General features: G+C 44.6%; 1 protein-coding gene across 3 annotated transcripts in view; it reads left to right on the forward strand.

Annotated features, from left to right (window-relative positions):
• Window positions 1-24,474, forward strand: part of LOC147117052 (enhancer of polycomb homolog 1-like) — a 245,519-nt gene that overhangs the window by 172,266 nt on the left and 48,779 nt on the right. For all 3 annotated transcript variants that reach the window (XM_085987654.1, XM_085987652.1, XM_085987651.1), the window contains 2 exons: window positions 22,068-22,213; window positions 22,530-22,736. In XM_085987654.1, coding sequence (XP_085843780.1) covers window positions 22,068-22,213; window positions 22,530-22,736 — 353 coding nt within the window. The remainder of the gene's footprint in view (window positions 1-22,067; window positions 22,214-22,529; window positions 22,737-24,474) is intronic.

The following is a 24,474-nucleotide window of genomic DNA, read 5'->3' on the forward strand; positions in this document are numbered from 1 at the left end:
TGTGACATTTCCATTACCAACATTTGCCAGCCTTGTAACCTCTCTTAGTGATGCAGACAAAATAATGGCAGTGTTGTGCTGTGACCCCAGACCTAGTAGGGGAGAGATTGAAATTTGGCCAAACTATTAGTTTGAACTCCTTGGCATTTATTATGTATTGACCAAAACATCACCTAATAACCTTTCCATTGCCAGCTACTGTTTTTCCTAACCAGGCAAATCATCCTTTCTTCAGAATTGGATGCACTGGTCACTGTTACCTTTCCCTATCAAAGAAAGAGAATTCTAAGAACAGGATGTTGGCAGCCCATGTTCATAATTTTACCAAAACTGATGCTTCTATCATTGGTTCTAGGAGGATTAAGAAAATGTTTTGTTTCTAGTCTGACCTTGAGCCACGGGCTTAGCTCATCTGTTAATGTGTTTTTGCTAATTGTTTATGGTTGTATCTTGGTGGATTTTTCTGTATAGAGTTGCTCACATTGCAGTGGGGGGCAGGGGGAATGGAAGTATTTTGGTGACCCTGGTGCAGGAGAATGTGGTACTGTGATGTGGGAGCACAGGACATGGATGAGCTTTGAGAGGTTGGTAGGAACACTAAAGAAAACAGGGTGTGGGAGTTTTACTCCCATTAAAACAGTAAAAGGCGACAGCAAAATAAAACTCAAAACTATTAATAAAGGAAACATGGAAGATTGGAATGGTTGCACATGCATAACTGGGCCTATTTCAAACTGTAAATGGTTATTTAAAAATATATATATATGCAGGGAGGGGAATATCACAACACCAATCTGGGGAAAAGAAAAGAATGCAGGGAAGTGTAAAGTATGTCACGTGCAGGTTTAAGGCATCAGGAATTTACGGAGAACCAGGGACAATGCCTCGGTGAAGAATTGAAATTGCAGAGAAGGAAGGGGAAAGTCATTTTGAATGCCCATATGGATTTAGTTTAATTTGATGTGTATTTATTTTTTTATGTTAATAGATCTCCCATGGAGTTGCTTGCACTAAAGAGCATAGTATTTCTTATTGGTTGTTGTGGTGGTCTTGTTGCTGTTTCTGTGTCTCCCTTCCCTTCTGCTCTGTTGGTTTTCTGCTTCTCTTTCCTTGTCTAACTTTAAAAAAAATCTTTCCTTTTGGTTGAGGGGAAATTATTCACCATGGGCTGCAGACCATGTTTCTGATGGCAGGTTTGGTAAATGTGCTGTTGGCAGCACTTTGCTGTTCCCTTACCATGTGTTTCCCATCCCCATTTTCTCTCTGATATGTCACTTCCATCATATTCTCTACCCCTTCACCTCCCTACCAGCGCTTCCCTTCTCGTCACCTCCTTACCATGTCCTGAAAGCAGGTGGACAAGGTCCTCAACCCATGCTGCACCTTACCACAGTATCCCTTATCCCTCTGCACCCTCCTATCCCCCAAGTTCTAAACTTTAAAAACAAAACAAGTGAAGAAAAAGCACAGTAATTGGGTGAGCAAGGATTGGTGGCGAGAGGCCTAGGCTCTAGTGGATCAGGAACAGTGGGAAGAGGCCCAGGCCTCTACAACAGCAGTCCTAATGAAAAGAAGAAGCCAGGAAAGTGAAAGGATGAGCCGCTTGGAAGGAAGCAACAGGATATAGGCAATTTAAAAAAAATAATGAGAAACAAAGAACATTAAGTTAAAATTAATAGAAACTTGCCTGCTGTGCCACCTCGAGAAACAGACATGGGAGATTGACCCTGGAGGAGCCGTGGTGACACATAACATTGGCAAGACTGAAAGATAAATATAAAGGTTAAGTATACATTACATTCAGGAGTATTACTTTAAATTGCAAGGGTAGAAAAATCACTAGATAGTTAGGATGAGAAAGGCTATTCAGCCCATCTTAGCACATCCAGCCTGTTAAATCCTACGGTTGGCTCATTTCAGCTTGCAATTATTAAAAGATTTCAGGATTTTGCCTCCGCTCCTCTTCCATCCGTTGATGACTCTTCGTGTGAAGAATTTATTTCTTGGCGTTGTTCCTAAATTTGCCTTTTACTGGTGTGAATCTACATCCCTTTGTCCTAACCTCACAATTTAATTAAAGTAATATTCCTCTTTTTTTATTCCTTTAACTATCTTGTATACCACTCAGATGCCTCTTTTGTAGGTTGAAATGCCCAAGCTTCTCCAGTCTCATAACTCAGGCCATTCACACTAAGAATCAGCCTGGTGGTTCTGTGCACTGTCTCTAGTGCATGATTGTCTCCCTTGTGGCTCAGTACACTACAGTATTAGGGTGCTGTCTAACCAAAACAATATACACGGTATTTAACATCTATCTGCATTCATTCTAAATGGGTATAGAAGTATTAAAGGCACTCCATTTATTTTCTAGAGGTCTGGGCACTTGCTGTCCAATATTGATTTTTGACATTTTGCCTTTTCCCATTATTTTGGAATCCACAATGAATATAGGCATTGCATTATTTTTTAATCCAAAGATGATGGCAATTTTGACAGTTACTCCCCAATTTCCATTTTTGAAAATGAATTGTATTTATTTTAAAACTTCATTATTCAGTAGCAGCAGATCTATTACAGGAGCCTAGTCTTTTAATTGACCAACCAGGCCCAGTTTCCCTCCTTCCTCTTCCCTTCCCCCACCTCGTCCTGGAAATCTTTTCCCCCCTCCATTTGATCCCCAAATCACCGCGCGCACTTTATTTCTCTACTCCATAGACAGCAGCTTCCCCCTCCCAATGTTCCTGCTACCTACTGGCACTGTTGCTGTCACTGACAGCAATGTAAGCTGAGCCCAGGAATTCCTCATGATGTGAGAATTCCTCCTCACAGAGCAATCCGTTCCAGCCGAAGCTCAGCCTTTAATGCATACATTTGGTATGCGTATACTCATCCGAGTCAGAAATTGAGATGATGCCGTAAGCCCGTTTGAAAAATAACTTTGAAATATAGCTTGTTTCGTGGTTAATTTCAGAATGCTGATTTTAGGGAGTCGGGACTAGGGTTGAGTGGTTTTATTGTTTGTAATTGATGGTACCTGTAGTAGCTTTTCCTATTTTTCTAGGGACAATTTAATACTTGAGAAAATCATCAGAGTTAAGTGCACTGATCATTTAAGCCAATCATTAAAGTATCCTAGGTGTGATGCGCTAAGTTACAGGATTTTTAATTATGTGGAGTAAAGAAAGAAAGACTTGCTTTGCAGCCAATTAAATACTTACGAAGTGTAGTCGCTGTTGTAATGTAGGAAACGTGGCAGCAAATTTACGCAGAGCAAGCTCCCACAAACAGCAATGTGATATGACCAGATAATCTGTTAGTGGTGTTGATAAATATTGGCCAGGACACCGGGGAAAGCTCCCCTGTTCTTTTTGAAAAAGTGCCATGGGATCTTTTACGTCCAGCTGTGCGAGCAAACCGGACCTCGGTTTAACGTCTCATTTGAAAGACGGCACCTCCGACAGTATAGTACACTCAGTGTCAGTCTAGAATTTTGTGCTCAAGTAAGTTAGATTTGATAGTTTTCAGTATTTCACTGTTTGCAAGTGTATTTTATTTTCAAACTAGCCAGTTTGTGTTTCCTGGAAATTGGGGTGTCGGCAATGTTGCTGCTAGCTTCCTGAGTGAATATCAACAATAACTATTGTCTTTGTTAGGTAACTCACAATTTAAATACATTTTTCTTTGTTTTAACACTGCTACCCTGTTTATAGGCTTAACTGAAAATTGGGGTCTTAGAGGTAGTATGCTAGCTCTCTAGATAGCCATATTATATGAACATGCTATTAAAACAAGCAAAAACAAATGAGAATTGACAGATAAGGGACTGAGGTATAAAATTAAAATTTAACACAGCCATATATTAAATCAGTTGCACAGCTGATGTATTGTGTTTGACAGTATTGATTTGTGCAGTATGCTATCTGCATTGAAGCAAACTTGTGTCTTTACTTTGTTACTCTAATGTCAATTATGAGTAAACTCTTGGAATCCATAGGTTACTCGGACAGTCGGCACGTGTTTTTAAAAGCAATTTGTGTTTGATTATTTTTGAGTTTTGGATAGGTTAAGGGAATATGGTAGATGTTGTGCATATTAATTTTCGGAAGGCAGTCGATTAGGTACCTCATGAGGCATGTTAGTAAGGAAATGTAGCAGTGTTGCTCAGATTGGAGAAAGGTTGGAAATGGTGTTTCTCAGGGTCTTGATGTTGCTGATGACACAAAGATAGGGGCTTAACAAATAGCAAGGAGGACTGTAAAAGACTTTAGGACGTCATAGAGGTTGGCAGAATGGGCAGACAGGTGGCAGATGCAATTTGATTTTGATGGTGTTGTGGCGGAGCCACTGTGACTCTGGGCAACTGTATATAATTCCCTTTAATGATGTTCTAACACCAGCCTAAGCCTGTACCATGGTGTTAGACATTACTTTGTTTTGTATATTTTTGTATGTATGGGGCGTGGCCCCTTTTAAGAGCGCGGGAAACCGCGGGTAAACGCGATGACGTCACGTCGCAAACCACGTGACTGCCCAGGCAGTCCTCGTGGAATCTCCATCTTGTTGAGACCTGTTTTCGTGGTTCTCCTGTATCAATCTCATCAAACTGTTTGAACTCATTTAGTCTTGCAGTAAAGACCTGTTTGATTGATCTCCTGAGTCGACCTCAGTTATTAGTTAGGAATTTGTCAGTTCTTACATTGGTGACCCCGTTTTTTGTGAACGTTTTTCGCAAAAAGGACACAACATGGAGGCCAACGCCGTTTCGCTGAAGCTACCGCAGTTCTGGGAGCAGCAAGCGACCTCGTGGTTCATTCAGGTCGAGGCCCAGTTCGCCCTGAGGGACATCGTTGCGGATCAGACCAAATATCTCTGTGGTCTCCGCACTCGACAGCTCTACCGCCTCGTGGATTGTCTGCCTCCTCGAGAACCCTCCAACGGAGCGCAAGTATGAAACCCTCAAGGCGCGGTTGCTGCAAGTTTTCGGGCTCACTAAATCGGAGCGCGCCCGTCGATTGCTCACTATGCCCGGGCCCCGGGCTCAGGGACTCCCAAGCCTTCGGAGTTAATGAGCCAAATGCTCACACTCCTTGGCTCAGAACCGGAATGCTTCCTATTCTGTGAACTATTCCTCAGCTAGCTGCCGGAACAGGCGCAAGCTGCCCTGGCCAGATCCGAAGTTGAGAACTGCGCAGCACTCGCGACAGAGGCAGACAACATTTTCGTGGTTACTCAGCAGTACTGTGCCGCCACGAGGCGCCCATCCCCCACAGACGCCGCCCCAGCTCATCAGCCTGCTGGGCTGTGTTTCTACCACGCGCAGTTTGGCGCAAAAGCAAGACGTTGCCGCCCTCCCTGCAGCTTTCCCCCCCAAAAAAACGACAACTACGACCACCGAGGAACGGGTCTAACGGGTGCCCCGCGATGGCGATCGGCAACGCGGGCAAGTTGCTGTTTATCACCGATACTCTCTCCGGTCGTCGTTTTCTGTGCGACACCGGAGCGCGGTGCAGCATTTTACCCGCGTCCGCCCTCTGTGCAGACCGGGATTCACGGCCTCGCCCTTGAAGCGGCCAATGGCGGAGCAATTCGGACCTTCGGCAGACGGCGAGTGCAGGTGTGTTTCGGGGGCCAACGTTTTCACTGGGAGTTTGTTACGGCTAAGGTTTCGCAACCCATTCTCGGCGCGGATTTCCTGTGCGCCAACAGCCTCCTGGTCGACGTGCGGAACTGGCGGTTGATCAACGCGGCAACTTTTCATTCTATCCCTTGTTACCGCAGTAACACTACGTCGCGCACTGTCGCCTGTGCTTTTCCGACTCCGGATGAGTTCGCTCGGCGAATTCCCCAACCTGACACGACCCACGTTCTCCTCCACAGCCACAAAACATGGTGTGGAACACCACATCACCACCAACGGCCCCTCCCCCGGTCTACGCGCGGGCCCGGCACCTGGCAAGCTGGCGGTCGCAAAAGTGGAGTTCACGACCATGGAACGGTTAGGGATTATTCGCCGGTCGAATAGTCCTTGGTCTTCACCCCTCCACATCGTCCCGAAGCATGGTGGCCGTGCGGCGACTATCGACGCCTAAACGACGCCACCACTCATGATCGGTACCCGATTTTCCCCCCCCGCCCCCCACATTCAGGATTTCTCCGCCCATTTGGCAGGGAACACTGTCTTCTCGAAAGTCGACCTCGTCCGGGGCTACCACCAGGTCCCAGTTCATCCCCAAGACATCCAGAAGACCGCAGTCATCACCCCATTCAGCCTTTTTGAGTTTTTACGAATGCCGTTTGAGTTAAAGAATGCTTTCCAACACCTGATGGACTCCGTGCTGCGGGACCTCAAGTACCTCTTCGTCTACCTGGACGATATTCTCATTGCCAGTCCCACTAAAGAAGAACATATCTGTCACCTACGCACCCTTTTTCGACGTCTCAGCCAACACGGCCTGATTATCAACCCGGCCAAGTGTCAGTTTGGCCTGCACCAAATTGATTTCCTGGGGCATTGCATCACTTCAGAGGGAGCGGTTCCTTTACAAGCGAAGGTAGAGGCGGTGACATCCTTTCCACGCCCGCAAAACATTAAGGCCCTGCAGGAATTCCTAGGCATGGTAAACTTTTACTACCGTTTCGTGCCTAAGGCAGCACTACTCATGCAGCCCCTGTACGAGGCCCTCGGGCAAGACTGGCAAGAATACGGTAGACTGGACGGATGACATGGCCCGGGCGTGCACCTTGGCCAACGCGACTATGCTGGCGCACCCGCTGCCAAGAGCCACCATCGCCCTCACCACCGACGCGTCAGACTACGCAATCGGCGCTGTGCAAGAGCAGTGGGTGAACGGGACGTGGCAGCCGTTGGCATTCTTCAGCCGTCAACTACAGCGGAACGAGAGAGTATATAGCACGTTCGACTGGGAGTTGCTTGCCCTTTTTCTGGCCATCCGCCATTTCCGCTTCCTCCTGGAAGGACGTCCCTTCACCGCTTTTGTGGACCATAAGCTGCTCACCTTCGCCATGGCCAAGTCCGCCGAACCGTGGTCATCCCGACAGCAATGTCAACTGACCTACATATCCGAATTCACCACGGATATACAGCACGTGGCCGGTAAGGACTACCTGGTGGCCGACTGCCTCTCCCGCGTGACTGTCAATACGGTTCATTTAGGCATCGATCACGCCCTCATGGCAGCGGATCAAGCCTCAGACCCAGAAGTCCAAGCCTACAGAACGACTGTCACTGGCCTCCAGTTGGCCGACGTCAAGTTCCATTTGGCAGGTACTACGCTCTTGTGTGACATCTCCGTACGGGACCCTCGCCCTGTCGTGCCGGTCTTCTGGCGCCGCAAAGTGTTCGCCATACATGGGTTGTCACACCCAGGAATGGAGGCCTCTCAGAAGCTGATGTCAGCGAAATTCGTATGGCACGGCATGCACAAGGATGTCCGCGACTGGACCAACACCTGCGTGGTCTGCCAAAAGGCCAAAGTACAGCGCCACATCAAAGCTCCGTTGGCCACCTTCACAGTTCCGGAGCGACGTTTTAACCATGTCAATGTGGACCTGGTGGGTCCACTCCCACCCTCCCATGGTTTTTCACACATCCTGACCATGGTTGACCGCACCACCAGATGGCCAGAGGCGGTTCCCCTCTCATCCACTACTTCGGACGTGGCCAGGGCGTTCATTTCCACCTGGGTCGCCCGTTTCGGAGTGCCCGCAGATATTTCTTCAGACAAGGGACCGCAGTTTTCCTCTGAACTCTGGAATGCAGTGGCCCAAGGACTCCCGCACCACAGCCGACCACCCACAGGCGAATGGTCTCTGAACGTTTCCACCGGTCACTGAAAGCCGCCCTGAGGGCCAGCCTCCAGGACGCTGGATGGGCAGACAAGCTACCATGGGTCCTGTTGCGCCTTCGCACGGCCCCCCAAAGAAGACCTTCACTCTTCATCAGCAGAGCTGGTGTACGGTCAACCGCTGCGAGTCCCAGGGGATTTTCTACCAGCATCGACGAAGCCTTGGTCCGCGTCTGACCAGCTTACTAGCCACCAGGAGGCGGCCAGATGTTTCGTGCCGGTGCCCACTTCGCACCACGGGCTGCAGAGTTTGCACGTTCCCACGGAGCTTCACAAGGTGGAATACGTCTTTATTCGCCACGATGCACATCGGGATCCACTCAAGGCCCCATACACTGGTCCCTTCCGCTTGTTGGAGGCAGGGGACAAAACCTTCACAGTAGATGTCGGTGGTAAACCAGACCACATTTCAGTCGATCGCTTAAAGCCAGCACATCTGGACCTCGACCGCCCCGTCGAGACAGCGCAACCGCCGAGACGAGGTCGGCCATCCATCGCCGTTACGGCAGACCCAGACCGCCAGCCGCCCAACAGCCTCCACCTCAGGAGTGCAGGAGTCGTTCCGACAGGCTCATCAGACCCCCTCACTGTTTGACTTTGTCCATTAAAGCGAATTCTGGGGGGGGCGCATGTGGCGGAGCCACTGAATGACTCTGGGCAACTGTATATAATTCCCTTTAACGATGTTCTAACACCAGCCTAAGCCTGTAATGGTGTTAGACATTACTTTGTTTTGTATATAGTGTTTTGTATGTACGGGGCGTGGCCCCTTTAAGAGCGCGGGTAAACGCGATGACATCACGTCGCAAACCACGTGACTGCCCAGGCAGTCCTCGTGGAATCTCCATCTTGTTAAGACCTGTTTTCGTGGTTCTCCTGTGTCGATCTCAACAAACTGTTTGAACTCGTTTAGTCTTACATTAAAGACCTGTTTGATTGATCTCCTGAGTCGACCTCAGTTATTAGTTAGGAATTCGTCAATTCCTACAGTGTGAAATAATACATTTTGGGTAGAATAGTAAAGAATGGCAGTATATACTGAACAGTGTGGACAAACAGAGACCTAGGGGTTCAAATACTTTCCCTGAAAGTACAAGTGCAAGTAGATAAAGCTATAAAAAGGCCAGTAGATTTTTGGGTGTTATAAATAATTAAAGAAATAACGATAAATTTGTTCAAATCATTGGTTAGGCTACAGTTGGGGTACTGAAGTTTTGGATGTCGCATTATAGAAAGGAACTTGGGAATTGCTAGACATAAAAAGATCATGGTCTGTCTAGTTCACCTACCATCCTGGTAGTCGCATGATGCAAAGGACATTAAAGCCATAGAGAGTATACAGTGTAGATTTGCATGGGATGGAAAACTGTAGTTATGAGGAGAGACTTGACATGCTAGGACCAATGTTCCCTCTAATTTTTGCGGGGGTCACGCCGCCCATTCAAAAATCCGCGCATGCGCAGTTTTTACACGCAACAACTGCTCACCGGCTGCGTGGAACCTCGAGAGCGTGGTGAGGCCACGCAGCTTAAAGGGAACATTGCCTAGGCCTATTTCTACTGGAGCAGAAAAGGCTAAGAAGACATTTAGTAGAGAATTTTAAATTTATGAAGGGCTTTGCTAGTGAAGACTATTTAAAATTCTTAGTGACATGGGGATCAATTTAAAATTCTCATAGGACGGTTAGGTGAAATTTCTTTATATGGAATGGTGGATAACTATTTGAAGCAGATGAACATCCAAGTTTCAAGGAGAGGATAGTGCAGTGGGATTCGTTTTTCATTGCTCTCTCAAAGAACTGGTACAGACATAATTATCTGAATGGCCTCCTTCTGTTCTGTAAACTTCAGTGGCTCAACTTCTGCCGAAAGCTTTGAATACTAAGCAAAATGCAATTGCTCATGTGTAATCGATGTCGAGATCTATGTCGCCTGAACATGACACCATTGCCCATCACATTTTCCTTCGGTTCTCAAAAGGCCTACAGGAAACTTTCGATTAACCGGCTCCTAAATAACCGGAAATGCCAGTTAACCGGCAAAATTCAGGAGTAGGTTCAGGTAACTTTTATTACTTGCCTTGCTCCATGTGTTGCTGTGCAAGGGTGTGGCTGCAGCTGTTGCTAAGCTACAGAGACGCTTGCAACTTGTGGCCATTGTTTTGAACCTGTTGCTAAGCAACAGGGTTTGTTGCGTATCTTTTACTACAGCATTCGGTTATCCGGAATTTTTGATGAACCGGCACCACGTCGGTCCCGTCCGTGCCAGATAAAAAAGTTTCCTGTATATGTTGCATTCAAAGCATATCTGACCACTTGCTCTTTAAATTAGAATCATAGAATGATACAGCACAGAGGGAGGCCATTCGGCCGGTCCTGCCTCTGCCGGCTCTTTGGTAAAGCTCCCCGGCTCTTTCCCTTCAAGTATTTATCCAATTCCCTTTTGAAAGTTGCTATTGAATCTGCTTCAACCACCCTTTCAGGCAGTGCATTCCAGATCATTGTAGCATATCTGATGACGACTGTTGGGGCTCAATCCTGTAAATTTAACAGCATTTTCAAAACATTTGCCTGAGCGGTTTTGAGATTGCAAGCCTAAGTGCACCGAAGGAAATTACGTGAAAAGCAACTTCAATTCACTGAGAGAAGTGAAAAGGACTGAAATGAAAAGCAGTTTATGCAAGACTGGATTGTTGCAAGTATTTTTTTTTAAATAATATAAACGTAACATAAGAAATAGGAGCAGGAGTAGGCCATTTGGCCCTTCGAGCCTGCTCTGCCATTCAATAAGATCGTGGCTGATCTTCTACCTCATCTCCACTTTCCTGCACTATCCCCATATCCCTTGATTCCCTTAATATTCAAAAATCTATCGATCTCGGTCTTAAATATACTCAATGACTGAGCCTCCACAGCCCTCTGGGGTAGAGAATTCCAAAGTTTCACCACCCTCCTGCGTGAAGAAATTTCTCCTCATCTCAGTCCTAAGTGGCCGACCCCTTATTCTGAGACTGTGACCCCTGGTTCTAGATTCCCCATCCAGGGGAAACATCCTCCCTGCATCTACCCTGTCAAGTCCTGTAAGAATTTTGTATGTTTCAATGAGATCACCTCTCATTCTTCTAAACTCTAGAGAATATAGGCCTAATCTACTCAATATGTCCTCATAGGACAATCCCCCATCCCAGGAACCAGTCTGGTGAACCTTCGTCGCACTCCCTCTATGGCAAGTATATCCTTCCTTTAGTAAGGAGACCAAAACTGTGCACAATACTCCAGGTGTGGTCTCACCAGGGCCCTATATAATTGCAGTAAGACATCTTTACTCTTATACTCAAATCCTCTTGTAATAAAGGCCAACATACCATTTGCTTTCCTAATTGCTAGCTGTACCTGCATGTTAACTTTCAGTGACTCATGTACAAGGACACCTCTAACACCAACATTTCCCAATCTCTTACCATTTAAAAAAATACTCTGCTTTTCTATTTTTCCGACCAAAGTGGATAACTTCACATTTCTCCACATTATATTCCATTTGCCATGTTCTTGCCCACTCATTTAGCCTGTCTATATCCCCTTGAAGCCTCCTTGCATCCTCTTCACAACTTACATTCCCACCCAGCTTTGTATCATCAGCAAACTTGGCTATATTATATTTGGTCCCCTCATTCAAATCATTGATGTAGATTGTGAATAGCTGAGGCCCCAGCACTGATCCTTGTGCTACCCCACTAGTTACAGCCTGCCAACATGAAAATGGCTTGTTTATTCCTACTCTCTGTTTTCAGTCTGTTAACCAATCCTCAATCCATGCTAGTATATTACCCCCAATCCCATGAGCCCTAATTTTGTTTAATGACCTCTTGTTTGGCACCTTATTGAATGCCTTCTGAAAATCCCAATACACCACATCCACTGGTTCCCTCCCTTATCTGTTTCACAGATTCACAGAAACCCCACAATGCAGATAGAGGCCATTTCGGCCCATCGAGCCTGCACTGACACATATCCCACCCAATCCCCTTAACCCCTACACCAACACATATCCCACCCTATCCCCACGTATTTAATCCCCCTAACACTAAGGGTCAATTTATCATAGCCAATCAACCTAACCTGCACATCTTTTTGGACTGTGGGAGGAAACCAGAGCACCCGGAGGAAACCCACGCAAACACGGGGAGAATGTGCAAACTCCACACAGACAGTCACCCGAGGCCGGATTCGAACCCGGGTCCCTGGCGCTGTGAGGCTACAGTGCTAACCACTATGCCACCGTGCTGCCCCTTCTGCTAGTTACAACCTCAAAAACTCAGCAGATTTGTCAAACACGATTTCCCTTTCATAAATCCGTGTTGACCCTGCCCAATCCTATTATTATTTTCTAAGTGCCCTGTTACCACGTCCTTAATAGATTCGAGCATTTTCCCTACTACTGATGTCAGGCTAACTGGTCTGTAGTTCCCCGTTTTCTCTCTCCTTTCTTAAATACAGGAAGCTCTCGTTTAAACGGCACCTAAATATCAGGAATTCTCTATTAACCGGCAAAATTCTCGCTCCGAAAACAACACCTCAATAACCGGCAATGTTGCCGAGTCCGAGTCTCCTGCGGTGGCCGAGTTAGTCAGTGCGGGTAGTTCTCCAAACTGCCACTACTCGGCTTCTTGGCACAGTCGGAACACCTCAAAACCCCTGTAACAGGAGTCTGACTCTCCTGCGCTGCCAGTAGTCTCTTCTGATCCGCCATTTTACAGGGGTACTGTGTGTCTCCCACGCTGCTGGTAGTCATTGCATTGCATTATGGAAATCCCAAAAGTTGGTCCAAGCAGAAGGAAGAGAGTGGTGTTAACTTTAAAACAGAAAATCGACATGTGCTTCTCTCCCCTTTTCTAGTTGTTGGCATATCAACATTATGAATGAAATCAAAATCAGTTTCTCAACAATCTATGACATCAAACCGCAGAAGGATAAGCTGCTCAAGTTTTATTCAAGCTCGGTGACATCCAAAGGTGTAGAGAAACGGAGTACGCTTCGTAAGCCTAAGCTTGAAGAGCTGGATACCGTGCTTTGAGTAGTTTTCTCTTAAGCGTTCAAAGGGTGTTCCAATTTCCAGACCCATGCTAATCGAAAAGGCGAAGGATTTCTACACAAAGATGGAGCTCACTGACAAGTGTGCTTTCTCCAAGGGATGGCTAACATGCTTCAAGGTACGGCATGGGATACGACGACTCGATATTTCCGGGAGAAGAAATCAGCTGATCATGACGCCGCAGAAGAATACTACGATTATTTCAATCGGATTGTGCAGCAACATGATTTGTCGCCAGCACAGCTATACAATGCCGATGAGACTGGCTTATTTTGGAGGTTTTTGCCAGAATCAATGCTTGCTGGGGTTAGCGAGGCTAATGCTTCAGGTTACAAGTAAATTAAGGTCGTGTAACCTGTGTGAACGATGCTGGATCACACCGGGTTAAACTTGTCATTGGGAAGTATAAAAATCCCCGTGCATTTAAAAATGTGAGGCACTTACCTGTTGAGTACAAAGCTCAAAGAAATGCTTGGATGGATAAGGAAATCTTTTCGAATTGGTTCCATCATATTTTTGTTCCATCTGTCAGGGAACATTTCCGTAGAATAGGGAAACCTGAAGATAGCAAATGCATTTTATTGCTTGATAATTGTAGAGCCCGTCCGCATGAATCCGAGTTGGTTTCGGGAAATATTTTCACCATTTATTTGCCACCAAATGTAACTTCTCTCCTACAACCCATGGACCAGGGCGTAATCCAAAATCTCAAGTGTCATTACAAGAAAGACTTCCTATGTAAACTGATAAGCCAAGATGACAATATTCATGCATTTCAGAAGGAATACAATCTTAAAAATGCCATCTTTAATGCTGCATGTTCCTGGAACTTGGTGAAAGGTCACACTTTGAGACAAGCCAGCCTTCTGTAATGCTTGCTGAAGGTTCTTCTTCAGAGGAGGAATTTCATGGGTTCAATGTTCGTCCCAAGAGGAGTACAGTAATGGAAATGGCTGGCATGGTGAAACATGTACACCCAGCAAACCCTCTACGTCACCTCAGTGAAAGTGATATTGAGAAGTGGGTTGATGCAGATACAGAAGTTGCTGTTGTGCATATGCTAAGTGATGATGAAATAATGGCGAATGTTTTGAATCCAAAGAAAGAAAAGGAAAGTGAGATGGAAAGTGAAGAGGATGAGATTTCTGAAGAGAAGAAGATTTCTTGCAGAAGGATTTGCTTTATTCCTCAAATTTGCTGAAAGGCATCCTTGCTATTCTGCCCAAGAAGCTATGCACCTCCATATTCTGCATTCCACCTTTCTACAAAAAAGGCAAGAGTCCACTAAGCAAGCAGACATCCGGGATATGTTTAGGAAAGCTTCCAAAAGAGTTGAAGCAGTGGAAGTGCCTGAAGAATCTGTTGAAGTGCATGATCCTGATGACCCAGCTGACATGGATATTCCCGATGAACCAGTTGACTTAACATAGAAACATAGAAGATAGGAGCAGGAGTAGGCCATTCGGCCCTTCGAGCCTGCTCCGCCATTCAATGAGATCATGGCTGATCATCCAAATTCAGTACCCTGTCCCTGCCTTCTCCCCATATCCCTTGATCCCTTTAGCCTCAAGAAATATATCCAACTCCTTTTTGAATATATTTAATGAACTGGCCTCCACTGCCCTCTGTGGCAGAGAATCCCACAGGTTCACCACTCTCTGGGTGAAGAAATTCCTCCTCATCTCTGTCCTAAATGGCTTACCCCTTATCCTTAGACTGTGACCCCTGGTTCTGGACTCCCCGGCCATCATAAACATCCTTCCTGCATCTAGTCTGTCCAGGCCTGACAGAATTTTATAGGTTTCGATGAGATCCCCTCTCAATCTTCTAAACTCCAGTGAGTATAAGCCCAATCGACACAATCTCTCCTCATTCTTCATTCATGCCATCCCAGGTATCAGCCTGGTGAATCTTCGCTGCACTCCTTCCATGGCAAGAACGTCCTTCCTCAGGTAAGGCGACCAAAACTGCACACAATACTCAAGGTGTGGTCTCACCAAGGCCCTGTACAACTGCAGCAAGACATCCTTGTTCCTGTACTCGAACCCTCTTGCTACGAAGGCCAACATACCATTTGCCTTCTTAACCGCCTGCTGCACCTGCATGCTTACCTTCAGCGACTGGTGCACAAGGACACCCAGGTCTCATTGCACTTCCCCTTCTCCCAATCTATTGCCATTCAAATAATAATCTGCCTTCCTGTTTTTGCCACCAAAGTGGATAACCTCACATTTATCCACATTATAGTGCATTTGCCATGTTTCTGCCCAATCACCCAATCTGTCCAAATCGTACTGGAGTTTCTCGACATCCTCCTCACAGCTTACCCTCCCACCCAGCTTTGTGTCGTCTGCAAATTTGGAGATATTACATCCAATTCCCTCGTCCAGATCATTAATCTATATTGTGAACAGCTGGGGTCCTAGGACCGATCCTTGCGGTACCCCACTAGTCACTGCCTGCCACTCGGAAAACGACCCGTTTATTCCAACTCTCTGCCTTCTGTTCGCCAACCAGTTCTCTATCCAAGTCAATACCTTGCCCCCAATCCCATGTGCCTTAATTTTGCACGCTAATCTCTTATGTGGGACCTTATCAAAAGCCTTTTGAAAGTCCAAATACACCACATCCACTGGTTCTTCCTTATCTATTTTACCAGTTACATCCTCAAAAAATTCCAGTAGATTAGTCAAGCATGATTTACCTTTTGTAAATCCATGTTGACTTTGTCCGATCCTGTCACTGCTTTCCAAGTGCTCTGCTATTACATCTTTTATAATGGACTCTAGCACTTTCCCCACTACCGATGTCAGGCTTACCGGTCTATAATTCCCCGCTTTTTCTCTACCACCTTTTTTGAATAGTGGTGTAACATTAGCTACCCTCCAATCCATGGGTACTGTTCCAGAGTCTATCGAGTTCTGGAAGATGACCAGCAATGCATCTACTATTTCTAGGGCCACTTCCTTAAGTACCCTGGGATGTAGATTATCAGGCCCTGGGGATTTATCGGCCTTCAGTCCCATCAATTTTCCTAACACCATTTCCCTACAAATACTGATTTATTTCAGTTCCACCCTTTCATCAGGCCCTATGTTCCCCGGCATCTCTGCGAGGTTATTTGTGTCCTCCTTTGTGAAGACAGAACCAAAGTATGAATTTAGTTGGTCTGCCATTTCTTTGTGCCCCATTATAAATTCCCCTGATTCTGACTGCAAGGGACCTACGCTTGACTTCAATCTTTTTCTCTTCACATATCTATAAAAGCTTTTGCAGTCAGTTTTTATGTTCCCTGATAGCTTACTCTCATATTCTATTTTCCCTTTCTTAATTAATCCCTTTGTCCTCCTTTGTTGAATCCTAAACTCCCAATCCTCAGGATTATTGCTTTTTCTGGCCAATTTATATGTCGTCTCCTTGGATCTTATGCTATCCTTAATTTCCCTTGTTAGCCACGGTTGAGTCACCTTTTTTGTTTTATTTTTATGCCAAACTGGGATGAACAAATTCTGTAGCTCATCCATTCGGTCTTTGAATAAGTGTACAGTCAACCACAGTACTTTATACTGTACTGTACAGTCGTTTATACGTTTTGTTTTACTGTTAAGTAATTAAAGAGTTATGGATTACCCTCAACTGGTAGTACTGTACTTAATCGAGCATCTTCCACTATCCATTTAACACAACATTCTGTAGGTGAGTACCCAATTACTGTATACTGCACATTTCTTGATTTTTTTTATTTTTCTTTGTTAAAAATAGCCTCGGTAGATAACCCTCTCCGTCATCCGGAAATTTTGGTAAACCGGCGACACGCTGGTCCCGTCGGTGCCGGATAAAAAAGAGTTTCCTGTAGTGGGGTTGCACTTGCTACCTCCCAATCCGTGGGAACCGTCCCAGAATCTATGGAATTTTGGAAAATGACGACCAATGCATCCACTATCTCTATAGCTACCTCTTTCAAAACCCTAGGATGTAGGCCATCAGGTCCAGGGGATTCATCGGCTTTCAGTCCCATTAATTTCTCCAGTATTTTTTTTACTAATTTCTTTCAGTTCCTCATTCTCTCCTTGGTTTTCCACTATTTCCAGGAAGTTTTTTGCATCTTCTGTGACGACAGACAAAATATTTGTTTAATTTCTCTGCCATTTCCTTATTCCCCATCATAATTCCTCCTGTCTCAGCCTGTAAGGGACCCACATTTACTTTTGCTAATTTTTTCCTTTTTACATACCTATAGAAGCTTTTACAGTGTTTTTATGTCTCTTACTAGTTTAATCTCATTCTAGTTTCCCTTTCTTTATCAATGTCTTGGTCCTCCTTTGCTGAATTCTAAAATCCTCCCAATCCTCCAATTTTACCAGTTTTTTTTTGCAACATTATAAGCCTCTTTGATCTAATACTATCTTTAACTTCTCTTGTTAGCCATCGTTGAACCACTTTTCCTGTGAGGTTTTTGTGCCTTAAAGGAATGTATATTTGTTGTAAGTTATGTATTCTTTAAATACTAGCCATTGCTTGTCTACTGTCACACCTTTTAATGTAGTTTCCCAATCCACTGTAGCCAGTTCGCCCCTCATACCTACGTAGCATGCTTTGTTTAGATTTAAGACTCTCGTTTTGGATTTAACCAAATCACTTTCAAACTCAATATAAAATTCTATCATGTTATGATCACTCTTCCCTAAAGGCCCCTTTACTACAAGGTTCTTAATTAACCCTTATTGCGCAATACTAGATCTAAAATAGCCTGTTCCCTAGTTGGTTCCTTAACATACTGATCTAGAAAACTGTCTTGCATACATTCCATGAATTCGCCCTCCACACTATTACTGCAAATTTGATTTGCCTAGTCTACATGTAGATTAAAGTCCTCCATGATCACCGTATTAACCTTGTTACGTGCGCCTATAATTTCCTGATTTATCCTCTGCCCTACATTATAGCTACGGTTTGGGGGCCTATAAACAACTCCCACCAATGTTTTCTGCCCCTTGCTGTTTCTTAGCTCCACCCAAAGTGATTCTACTTCTTGATTTTTGGAACTAAGATCCTTTCTCTCTACTGTCTTTATCCCATCCTTTATTATCGGGGCTACCCCTCTTTTTCCATTTTGCCTATCTAGAAAAGTTAAGTATCCTGGAATATTTAGTTCCCAACCTTGGCCACTTTGCAACCACATCTCTGTTATGGCTATTAGATCAAACCTGTTCATTTCTGTCTGCGCTTTTCATCTATTTTGTTGTGAATGCTTCGTGCATTCAGATATAGAGCTTTTAGCGCTGACTTATTTCTATTTTTCCCCGATGTCACCTTAGTCACCTGATGTCTTATTACCTTTGTTACTCTCTCTGTTCCTTGCTGACCCACTGCTTATTTTTACCCAAAACTTTACTCTGCTCTTGAGCCTTGACATTTCTCTCGCTGCTTTTAAATTTACTCTTTCCTGAATCCTCCCACCCCCCCTTCATCATTAGTTTAAAGCCCTGTCTACTGCCCTAGTTATTCAGTTCGCCAGGACACTGGTCCCAACCAAGGTTAAGTGGAGCCTGTCCCAACAGAACAGCTCCCTCTTTCCTGAGTACTGGTGCCAGTGCCCCATGAACTGAAACCCCTTCCTCCCACACCACTCTTTAAGCCATGCATTTAAACCTCTAATCTGTTTGTCCCTATGCCAATTTGCGCGTGGCTCGGGTAACAATCCAGAGATTATTACCTTTGAGGTTCTGCTTTTTAATTTGGATCCTAGCTCCTCAAACTCCCTCAACAAGACCTCATTCATAGTTCTACCGATGTGGTGGTCCACATAGAAACCGACGACAACTGGATCCTCCCCCCTCCCACTCCAAGTTCTTCTCCAGCCGTGAGGAGATGTCTTTAACCTTGTAGGCAACACAACCTTCGGAACTCTCGGTCGCGGCTGCAGAGAACAGTACCTCTCCCCCTGACTATACTGCCCCCTACCACAACTACATGCCCTTTCACTTTCACTCCTCCTTCCCCCCCCCCCCCCCCCCCCCCCCCCCCCACTTGAATGTTCAGCTTGCTCATCCATCCTGCAGGCTTGTCCCTCATCCACACAGGCAGCAAGAACCTCATACCTGTTGGACAAGGGCAAAGGCTGAGGCTCCTCCAGCACTGCACCTGGGGTCACACCCTCCTGTCCCTGACCACTAACCAGACCTGTACCACTACCTAACCTAAGGAGTGTGACTGCTTCCTGGATCAAAGTGTCCAGGTAACTCTCCTCATCCCTGATGCCCTGCAATGTCTGCACCTCAGACTCCAGCTCAAAAACTCTTGAGCTGAAGTTCCTCAAGATGCAGGCACTTACATAAGAACATAAGAAATAGGAGCAGGAGTAGGCCAATCGGCCCCTCGAGCCTGCTCCACCATTCAATAAGATCATGGCTGATCTGATCCTAACCTCAAATCTTCTATCACTCTGCATCCACCCGAACCCATGTGATCTCCCGGGAGAGGCGAAAAACCAGATAAAGACCCAATGGCCAATTTGGGAGGAAAAAATCTGGGAAATTCCTCTCCGACCCATCTAGGCGATCGAAATTCTTCCAGGAGATCACTCTGTCCCTATATTTTCTACAGTACTTACCTTCTGTAAAGGCAATCTCCACCCCAGCCAGAACAGGAATAAAACCATCTCCTGAAATCTAACACAAAATTAGAACACAGTAAGTAGGAGCAGAACCAGGCTACACGGCCCCTGGGCCCACTCCACTACCCACAGGGCCATGACCATTCCGAACCTAGACTCGTCCAATTTCCTGCCTGCTCCCCGTAACCCTTAATTCCCTTTACTTCTAGGAAACTATCTATTTCTGTTTTAAATTTATTTAATGATGTAGCTTCCACAGCTTTCTGGGGCAGCAAATTCCACAAACCTACCACCCTCTGAGTGAAGAAGTTTCTCCTCATCTCAGTTTTGAAAGAGCAGCCCCTTATTTTAAGATTATGCCCCCTAGTTCTAGTTTCACCCATCATCGGGAACATCCTCACCGCATCCACCCGATCAAACCCCTTCACAAATCTTATATGTTTCAATAAGATCGCCTCTCAATCTTCTGAACTCCAATGAGTAGAGTCCCAATCTACTCAACCTCTCCTCATATGACCACCCCCTCATCCCTGGGATTAACCGAGTGAACCTTCTTTGTACTGACTCGAGAGCAAGTATGTCTTTTCTTAAGTATGGACACCAAAACTGTATGCAGTATTCCAGGTGCGGTCTCACCAATACCTTGTACAACTGCAGCAATACCTCCCTGTTTTTATATTCCATCCCCCTAGCAATAAAAGCCAACATTCCATTGGCCTTCTTGATCACTTGCTGCACCTGCATACTAACTTTTTGAGTTTCGTGCACCAGGACCCCCAGATCCCTTTGTACTACAGTACTTTCCAGTTTCTTGCCATTAAGATAATAACTTGCTCTATGATTTTTCCTGCCAAAGTGCATAACCTCACACTTTCCAGTATTGTATTCCATCTGCCAAATCTCTGCCCACTTACTTAGCCTGTCTATGTCCCATTGCAGGTTTTTTATGTCCTCCTCACTCACTACTTTCCGTCCCATCTTTGTATCATCAAACATTTTTGTTCGGGATCACCATGCTCTCCACAAACATTTTGGCTTTCTTTGTAGAAAGGAAAAGGGGTAGCTTAGGTCATTGGAGAGAGAAAAATAATTATGGAAACTGCCACAAAAATAATTTGAGAAACTGGAATGTGAATGGTTGAGCAATATATACTGATTATAAAAACTAAAAACTTCAATCTAAATGATCAAGACCAAATAATGGTTCTAAAAAAAGTGAAATATTGTCTCAACTGTGGATTACTAGAGTTTGTAAAACTTAATATAGCTTTGCTGAAAATGTGGACTTTACTAATATGAAAAAGCTCTTTGACATCTTTGGTACCTTTTGCAGAAGTAGTTCCAGACAGCTAGATGGAAACAATCATAGTATCTAGGAGTGAGAGAATAAGTTTACTCCTGTCTTTTAAGATGGAATGCCTCACTTTTTTTGATTGCTCATCAAACTCTATCATTGTCCAAAATTGGGTATTGTGGGATCTGCCTGACGTACCTTCAACTAAATTTAGCTGGCACTCTTTTTATTGTATTTTCACTAGACTTAAGAAGCCTCATAAGAAGTTTCATAGTTTGTGTCAGCGATGGCTCAGTGGATAGCACTCTCACCTTGAGTCAGAAGGTTATGGGTTCAAATCCCACTTGAGCACAAAAATCTAGGCTGACACTCCAGTGCTGTGCTGAAGCACTGCTGCATTGTCGGCGGTGCCGCCTTTCGGATGAGCCGTTAAACCGAGGCCCCGTCTGCACACTCAGTTAGACATATAAGATCCCATGGCACTATTTCCAAGAAGAGCAGGGGAGTTATCCCCGGTGTCCAATGTTTATCCCTCAATCAACATAAAAACAGATTATCTGGTCATTATCACGTTGCTGTCTGTGGGACATTGCTGTGCGCAATTTGCTGCCACAGTGACTACACTTAAAAAGTCCTTAATTGGCTGTAAAGCACTTTGGGACATCCTGAGGTTGTGAAAGGCACTATCTAAACGCAAGTCTTTCTTTTGCATAGAAATTCATGGCCCATCATGTCTGTTCCAGTCAAAAAACAGACTGGAATTGATTGTGAAATGTGTTGGAAACTTGAAATGTTTGTCCATTAATAAATAAGGCAATGTCACCTCAACTCCTATTATATTAGGAAAGAAGAAAAATGTCGGTTGATCTTTTATATAAAATTGTGCACTGATTTTTTTTTTGGTAGGGTGCAGTAAAAATGGTTGCCATGATATAGGCAGTCTTCTGGTCCAAACAAAGAAAAAAAACAATAGTAATTACCTTAACTGCTTGTTGGCTTTTACGTGATTGCAGCTCATCAAATTGAGTTCCTTTCAAGAGCACACACGCATGCATGTTCTTGGGAGTGAAAAATTTATATACAAATTTTTCCCATAAATGATTTCTCAAATTAAAGATGCAGGGAGTCACACTGAATTCCCAAGCTTAAAGTTATTTCCTACTTTGAATTCCAGGTGTAATGTTTGTCATTGTTTTATCCAGCTTTTAGCTTGGATGCCGAGCAACCAGACTATGATATGGACTCGGATGATGAAGCGTTTGTGAATAAACTAAGAAAGAAGATGGACATCACTCCTCTACAATTTGAGGAGATGATTGATCGTCTAGAAAAAGGCAGTGGCCAGCAGGTATGAAAAGTATTTACTTGATCTGGCTGTTGTACACTTTTAATAGATCAAGTATGATACTCTGTTTATTTTGGGGGGAGGCGTGGTAGTGATGTTGACTGATGCATATGTGTATAATTTTGCCAATCAGGACATGGGATAGCAGCAATTACAGTGATATTGGTAATTGTTAAGTTTGCTGCATGAGCTGCTCTCTAGCGAAACATAACGGGGAGTTGATATGTATTATTTGAATGTGTGTGTTTTAGAATAAACTTACATGAAGTGTGATTAAGTTTAGGCAGTGTTTTAACATTAATTTTGATTGTTTTGTTAGCTGGTAACTCTTCAGGAGGCAAAGTTGCTGTTGAAGGAGGATGATGACCTGATCTGGGAAGTGTATGAGTACTGGATTCGGAAAAGGAAAAACTGTAGAGGTTGTTCACTTATTCCAACTGTAAAACAGGAAAAACGGGATGGTTCCAGTACCAACGATCCTTATGTTGCCTTCAGGAGAAGAACAGAGAAGATGCAGACCAGAAAGGTTTGTGTGATACCACGAATGATTACCAGAGTACAGTGACATCTATCTGGCATCTATCACTTTAGAAAATTCTGTAGTTTTTATAGATCCATTCGTACTTGATCTGATGTGTTGTCATCATGGGAAATACATTGATAATTGTAGTTTCGGTAAGTACATGTGAAACAATGTAAATACAGGAAACTCGTTTAAACGGCACCTAAATATTGGAATTCTCTATTAACTGGCAAAATTCTCACTCCGAAAACAACACCTCAATAACCGGCAATGTTGCCGAGTCCGAGTCTCCCGCGGTGGCCGAGTTAGTCAGTGGGGGTAGTTCTCCAAACTGCCGCTACTCGGCTTCTTGGCGCTGTCGGGAGTCGGAACACCACAATACCCCTGTAACAGGAGTCTGACTCTCCCGCGCTGCCGGTAGTCTCTTCTGATCCGCCATTTTATAGGGGTACTGTGTGTCTCCCACGCTGCTGGTAGTCAATAACAAAAGATTGATTAAGAAAGGGAAGATAGATTATGAAAGTAAATTAGCAAAAAATATAAAAACAGATAGTAAGAGTTTTTATAGTTATATAAAAAGAAAAAGGGTGGCTAAAGTAAATGTTGGTCCCATAGAGGATGAGACTGGGAAATATGGAGATGGCAAAAACACTGAATATTTTGTATCAGTCTTTACAGTAGAAGACACTAAGAATATCCCAACACTGGACAAACAGGGGGCTATGGGGGGGGGTGGGGGAGCTAAACACGATCAAAATCACTAAGGAAGTGGTACTCGGTAAAATAATGGGACTCAAGGCGGATAAATCACCTGGACCTGATGGCTTACATCCTAGGGTCTTGAGGGAAGTGGCGGTAGGGATTGTGGATGCATTGGTAATAATCTTCCAAAACTCCCTGGACTCGGCAAAGGTCCCAGCAGACTGGAAAACTGCTAATGTAACACCCTTATTTAAAAAGGGCAGAAGGCTGGAAACTATAGACCGGTTAGCCTAACATCTGTGGTAGGTAAAATTTTGGAGTCCATTATTAAGGAGACAGTAACAGGACATTTGGATAATCATAATTTAATAGGACAAAGTCAGTATGGTTTTATGAAGGGGAAGTCATGTTTGACAAATTTGCTGGAGTTCTTTGAGGAAGTAACATACAGGGTGGATAAAGGTGAACCAGTGGACGTAGTGTATTTAGACTTCCAAAAGGCATTTGACAAGGTGCCACACAAAAGATTATTGCTTAAGATAAAATATCACGGGATTGGGGGTAATATTCTGGCATGGATAGAGGATTGGCTATCTAACAGAAGGCAGAGAGTTGGGATAAATGGTTCATTCTCAGACTGGCAATCAGTAACTAGTGGTGTTCCACAGGGGTCAGTGCTGGGTCCCCAACTCTTTACAATCTATATTAACGATTTGGAGGAGGGGACCGAGTGTAACATATCAAAGTTTGCAGATGATACTAAGATGGGAGGGAAAGTAGTGAGTGAGGAGGACATAAAAAACCTGCAAGGGGACATAGACAGGCTAAGTAAGTGGGCAGAGATTTGGCAGATGGAATACAATACTGGAAAGTGTGAGGTTATGCACTTTGGCAGGAAAAATCGTAGAGCAAGTTATTATCTTAATGGCAAGAAACTGGAAAGTACTGAAGTACAAAGGGATCTGGGGGTCCTGGTGCACGAAACTCAAAAGGTTAGTATGCAGGTGCAGCAAGTGATTAAGAAGGCCAATGGAATGTT

Source organism: Somniosus microcephalus, chromosome 5, assembly GCF_052327205.1.
Source record: "Somniosus microcephalus isolate GS21.2 chromosome 5, FLI_Smic_1.0, whole genome shotgun sequence".
Taxonomy (NCBI): Eukaryota; Metazoa; Chordata; class Chondrichthyes; order Squaliformes; family Somniosidae; genus Somniosus; species Somniosus microcephalus.